This window comes from Convolutriloba macropyga, chromosome 5 (genome assembly GCF_964194025.1).
Source record: "Convolutriloba macropyga chromosome 5, txConMacr16.3, whole genome shotgun sequence".
NCBI lineage: Eukaryota > Metazoa > Xenacoelomorpha > Acoela > Convolutidae > Convolutriloba > Convolutriloba macropyga.
Window position 1 is genome coordinate 76624859 of NC_134472.1, and position 6812 is coordinate 76631670.

Here is a 6812-nt window from a genome sequence, read left to right on the forward strand (position 1 = left end):
GGAATTTGTGACACCAGTCAATGTTTTATGAGTCATATATGACCTGTATGATTTCCAAGAAATTTTTTCAACTTCAATAGAAAATCAAAATTATACAATTTTAGTCCTTGAAATATTTTTGTATGATCCCTGTATTATTTCTAGGAAATCATATATGGTCCTCATATGACTACCAAGAATTCATACAAATCATATATGACCTAGTATGATTACTAAGAATCATATATGACCTAGTACGAAATAAAAGAAAGTTGTATGATCGTTGACCCAGGTTTAGACGTTGGAACATTCTGTACAACGCAGTCTCGCGCGAGTCGTCTTGTTTGAGTTTCTGGCAATTTTCCAATTTGTCATCTGTGTACTTTGTAGAACGCATCGAAACCCCACTTACCTCTTAAATCGTGTCTCTAAACTAAGTCACCTATTTTCTGATTTATTGTCACTAGGTTTTTTGTATTGTGTACTGAAGGAAGCGTTCGTTAAATATGTTCATAAACTGTTAATGTGTTTAAATTTTCTCAAAATACTAGATCTTGAAAGCAAACTCTTCTAATTTTTCTAGATATGTTATTTATTCTTTTGCATACTGTGTCGTATGGTTTTTTTCACTCTTTTAGTTTGATATTGCTCCAAAAATTTTAACTGTCAGTTCAATAGTTAATTCAATTGTTTGGATTGTTATTCAGGATGTCCTAATGTTTTTTTGCAACATACAAAACTTTTACTCAAGATTGCTACGGAAAAAACGCTTCAGTTGGAGTTTCGACAAACTGATTGTCGAAAGTGTTTTTCGTTTCAGAGCAGGTAGAAAATTTTGACAACCTTTAGACGTATGTTGGAACGTTCTGTGCAACGCAGTCTCGCGCGAGTCGTCTTGTTTGAGTTTCTGGCTATTTTCCAATTTGTCATCTGTGTACTTTGTAGAACGCCTCGAAACCTCACTTAACTCTTAAATCATGTCTCTAAACTAAGTCTAAACTTGCACATACTTTATTCCAATCAGCTTCATTGAACAGTTTTGTTGTTCAACCTTAAAACAGATACTTAAGCTAAGTTAAATTCAAACAATGTACCTGCGGACCTCATAACTTAGCCATAAGGTTGATTTGGGTTACCTTTATCTAAATTTTTGTCAAACAGAACCTAAGAAATCCAGACGCCAAGCCTCGAGATTAGGAAACTGTTCTATTTGGTAGATTGACAATAATGGTAGAACCACACAAGCAATTAGATCTGGTAGTATATGGTGCCACTGGCTACACTGGAAAGCTAGCGTGTGAATACTTAGCCAGCAAAGATTCCCAGTTCCAAAGCAGTTTCAAATGGGCAATTGCAGGGCGAAACCAGGAAAAACTGAAGCTTCTGAGGTCTCACATCCTCGACAATTTCAAACATGTGCAGGATTTGAGGATGTTGGTTGCGGACTCAAATGACATTGAGGCTATTGATTTGGTTTCGAAATCTTCTAAGGCTGTGATTTCGTTTGCAGGACCATACAGTAAATGGGGAACTAACTTGGTCGAGTCCTGTGTAAGAAATGGAAGCCATTATTCGGACGTAACGGGAGAATTATTTTGGGTGTCTGAAATGATGGAAAAGTTTGAACAAGAAGCCCAGATCAAAAGAGTGAAACTGATTCCAACGTGTGGGCTTGGATCTATGCCCTTTGATTGGGGAGTGAAAAATGTGGTACAATTTATCAAGCAACAATTCAATGAAGATACAAAATACGTACGAGGAGTAATTATGGACCTTAACAGTACTCTTTCAGGCGGTACAGCTGCTTCTCATATGCAAATGGTGGCTCCAGAAAATATTGCAAAAACATTACAAATCTTGAGAGATCCTCAATCAATGAATCCGAAAGACAGTCGCAACAACCTTGACAAACCAGATCCTGACAACGTTGTGTGGGATTCCTCCCTTCGAACATACTTAGCACCGTTTTTGACATCGCCGACAAATTCGAGGGTCGTGAGGCGATCCAACGCTTTGAACAATTATGGACCCGAGTTTACTTATGATGAATTTATCAAAGCTAATTCATGGTCGGGTGCTAAAGCCATGACATGGGCACAATATCTGCTACGGTTATCTTTCGCCAATCGATTCACCAGGAGCCTAGTACAACGTGCGCTTCCAGATCCCGGCGAGGGTGCGTCGATGGACGAGCTGATGAAAGGGCATGCTTTTTTAAAGTTCTACGGGGAAAGCGCCGTCAGCGGACAAAAGGTGGTTTGCGATTTAAGAATCTCAGGGAACCCAGGTTACTTGATTGTGGCTAGAATGTTGGCGGAAGCCGGAATCGACATGGCAAAGAACTCGGAAGACATGAATAAGTTTGGATTCCAAACTCCATGCAGTGGGTTGAGTCCGGAGTATTTTGCGGCTATGTTGGAAAATGGAATATCAGTTGAAACAAGTCTAATGGAGTAATATTGAGCTGTATTTTCAAAATGAGATTATGGGTAACAAGACAGCGGATTAACAGATTAAAAACTGTCTAATATTAATTACAGGGGTTCTCATTATAAGTAAATTTTCCCAATAATTAATTTCTTGTTCCCGGTGCATAATGGCGAACAAGTTTAGCTTTGATAGCTATTTTGGTACCATATTTCACCATATTCAAAGGCAAAGTAATTTATGCTGAAAAAAACCTCAAAACAATTTTGTTTTTTATCAGTGAAGTAGCAACGCCTCATTATATCTTCTCTAGTTGAAAATAATTTAATAAGTTAAAAATAAATCAAACAAGGAGGCTCGGTAATGTGCGTACGCACATAATGTTCCGACCCCGCTCATCCACATTCTTAACTTAATTGGCTACCAAATGATGAAGAGATCAAAAACATAGATATCGTTCAATAAATAACCAATGGAATATAATCATGCCACGCCAGAGGGCCGATGACAGTTTTTGATAATAGAACTACTAAAAAGGACCATTAAAAATCAAGAAACAAACATTATTTACGACCACAACTCGATGTCTAAAAAAATCATAACAAAATCAAACTCGCGTCAGATAAAATCTAAACAAAACAGTTTAATATATACTTCATTAGAAAAAATATGGGACCGGTTCTCAATGCGACTGGTTAACAGGTCGACAAAAAAGTGAAAAAATAGCAAAGATATGCAAAATTGAAAAATACGTTTGTATTTTTGAAAACAATTAACTTCACAGTTATTAATGTCATTAGATATCAACTGAAATCACTGAAATTTTCATTTATATCTCGATAGGAAGCAATTGAGGCATACCAGAATCCAATCTTCAATTGCGCAATCGTTTAAAGCCAACGGGACTTACGATTTTCGTTATAAACCAAAAAGAATACAAAAATCCTCTAAAATGTACAAACATATAAAAATCTCAAACATTTTATGAAGTCTTAAAGTAAAAGTAGTAAAAAAGCCAACGAACGAAAGTTTGAAGCTATAAATGTTACCAAGGTTAATTTATAGCTCACTGCAAACGGTTTGTGACCTGTGTTTACAAAGACTGAACTACAATTTGACCAAACAACTATTTTAAAAAATGACAAAGCTCAAAAACCCAAATATGTTTTGAAAACAAATATTTCTAAAAGTCATAAGATATTTAAGATTTCAACAAAAAGCGATGGATTAGGTTGCAAAACCTCAGGAAGCCAACTGGGCCTATTAATAACGAGACCACGCCACGACCCCACAAAACAACAAAGACATAACAAACACACAAAGAAGCAAAAACTTCAAACAATTTTACTACAACATCACAATATTCAAGGCCCTATACTTATAAGATGTTACCCAAAAGAACTGTAAATGATCTTTTTTCCTCATCCTAACATCAACGAGCCTTCCCTGTGAAAGGAAAACGTCGACACGACAACCAAAAGAAACCCAAAAATTGAACATTGAACAGTATAAATCTCGAAAAGTTTTTTTGAAAAAAAATTGTCGAAGAAATCAGTCACAACGTATAACAAAGCGCAATAAGAGTGGATGAAACATCAAACGTAATTGAGACTAATAATCAGTGAGATTGAGTTACATGGTGACCAAATTCAGAGCAAATAGAGACAGTTGAAAAAAACTGTTTTAAAAAATTTAATTTGAAAGTCATTAAAACAAACAGCTATAAACTTAAATCTTTATCTAGGGCAAGTTATAGGTCCTGGGGAAGCAATTGAGACTTATATTTATCAGGTATATGGCGGACAACAACAAAAGGAAAGACAAACATAGAAAAAAACAAAGTCCACAAAATTTTGCGAGATAACTTGGTCTCAGCCCGAAGAACTACCAACAATGTAAAAATTCGAGAAGGAAACGAACTGAACTCATAAAAAATGCAATTATTCTCAAAAATGAAATTGAAAAAATTTTTTTTTAAAAACGCGTATTATCAAAACAAGGTAAACATAAATTAAATTTAAAACCGTTTCCAACAACAATGTATTAATCAAACGGAATCGGTATTTGCCTGTTTTTACTAAGGCAGCTCCCGAAGTTGAGAGAAATAAGATAAAATAATGGCAAAGTTCAAAAATTCACCGATATTTTCTTAAAACAAATAAATTCCAAGTCATAAGAGACTTTAGATAACAACTGAAAAAAGTGCCCAGGTTCATCTACACTTCCTAAAAATAACTGCATCTTTGAGTGCTGACACTAAGTCGTTGGGCTACAAAAAGTATAACAAATGAAAGCAAAACTCAAGAAAACTGTAAAATTTTTACGAAAACAATTAGGAAAAGCCATAAAAACCATGAGTTTAGCTCATAAAGCATATTATAAATTCAATGGACATCTTTTTGGCAAATAACATGTGTCATTAATTGAGCCCTGATTTGAGATTCTTGTCAGTAGTTTACATAAAAACATTTACATAGCGGAAATGCTTTGAAAAAAAGGTCGCGCCCTATTTAAATCTAAAAATTTTTTTATCGTAAAGATCCACGGTGAAACCAAGATCAGTCCAGATATTGCTGCGTTCTAGATCAATTGATTGCAATTTTTAAACAAAATTTTCAGTTTCGCAAAAAAATAAGTAATTCTTTTTTGTAATTATCGAATTTAAATTTGCAAAAGACTTGTAAAATTATGATCCAGAAGACTCATAAAGCTAGCGGAATTACAACTAGCTCCTTTCTGAGCTAAAGAAGATTTCGACCGCAGTTTTAAGGTGTCTATTTCCAGCAATTTTAAAGCATGTGCGCTAAAAAAACAAATGTGGTCCTATTTTTCTCGAAAAAAGTCTGATTTTTGAAAACTTTAGCATAAATTCTAGCCCAAAAACTCGAATTGAACGACTCAATAACCCTATTTTATCTTTAAAGATGATATAAAAAGCAGTGCAGTTAACAATTTTGACAGTTTTTAAAGCAAAATTGACAAAAATTTGGTCAAAAATACGGAAAATGTGAATAAAAACAGCAATTATTCACAAAAATTTCAACCTCGATTACTCCCTATAAAAAGCAACAAATGTAAAAATTTTTTTAATTCCTTATTCTACGCTGGTCTGGCTTTCTAATGATACCACTAACAACTCTCTACGATGATTTTATAGATCGGCCAAAATTGACTGAACAAAAAAGAACCCATTTGAGTATATAGTTCCTCCCTCCCCACTAAACGGAACAAAAACGATAAAATTACAACTTTCCGTAATGGCGTCGATTAAAAATCTAGTCATAAAAACTCCATAAAAGGTCTTCTAAAAAATCAATTTTTAAAGAAAACCTGAAAAATACTAAAACGAGCAGCAAAACATATGTTTCAGAACAATCTGTCAAGTGTAGGAAAATATGAATCTTTTCCCGTTGTGCCCATCAGGTTAGTGGTTGCATATTATCTGCACCCACCCAGCACATTCCATTTTTTACATAAGATTTACTATGTAATTGCACGTGCTCTGCAATTGGGGGAGCATAACGTACTGGGGTCACAAACGGAAAAGATTCGAATTTTGCGTGGGATCCTTGTGAATCTTCAGTTAAGGTTGCTTTTTTGCAATTTACTTCAACAAAATTGAAATATTCGTTGCGGAAATCTATGTGAAAAAAGTCAGCCAGGTAATTGAGAATAAAATTTAAAAAAACTAAGCAATTCAACCATCTTTTCAGCGGATGAATTGTCATATAAATCGTCAAATGTTTGCAATTATTTTTTCTCGTATAGTGCAAAAGCCCAGTCAAATGACTAAGAGTCACATGAGACATAGTATTCTTCGCACACATTTTTCTGTCATTTTTATGACAGATAAAAATAAGACAAAACGCACTGTTTTAAACGAAGCAGAGTAAAAAGTCATTAGCCCAGAGTAGGGCATTTAACAAATCGTTGTTCTGTGATTTGCTTCAAAGGACTGCACCAAATCCAACTCATCTAATAAAATACAATTACGAGTGAATGAGACACGATTTTGTTCAAAATAATGTCAAACAGCGCTGTTGTTTTAGAAATCACTTACTTTATTGTACAACTATCCAACTGGAATTTGTAATGCCAAGTACCTACAAGCAGAAACCATTCAATAGTTTGCAATGTATTGCAAGGTACCCTTAAAAATGTCCTTCCCGGGTCGAATGTCCTCCCAAAAATCCTCCCATTTTGTTGTAAGAGTGGGGGTGATTTGTCTATGGGGTGTAATTTGATGTAAGAGTGTGGGGGTATTTTGTTCAGAGGGGGTAAAATTATGTATTTGAAGTAAAATTGAATGTAAAACTGAATATAAAATTGAATTTCAAATTGAATGAAAAAAATTATGAGTTGGGCTGCAATTGGAGGACTTTTGAGGAATTACCCCCTGACTAAAA

At 34.7% G+C, this 6812-nt stretch overlaps 1 protein-coding gene across 1 annotated transcript; it reads left to right on the forward strand.

The window, feature by feature from the left end:
• The first annotated feature begins 1173 nt into the window (after window positions 1-1173).
• Window positions 1174-2606, forward strand: LOC142340272 (putative trans-acting enoyl reductase Rv2449c). The gene has a single exon (XM_075390847.1). It carries the CDS (start codon window positions 1207-1209, stop codon window positions 2434-2436), a length of 1230 nt encoding a protein of 409 aa, XP_075246962.1. The 5' UTR covers window positions 1174-1206; the 3' UTR covers window positions 2437-2606.
• Window positions 2607-6812: the final 4206 nt, after the last annotated feature.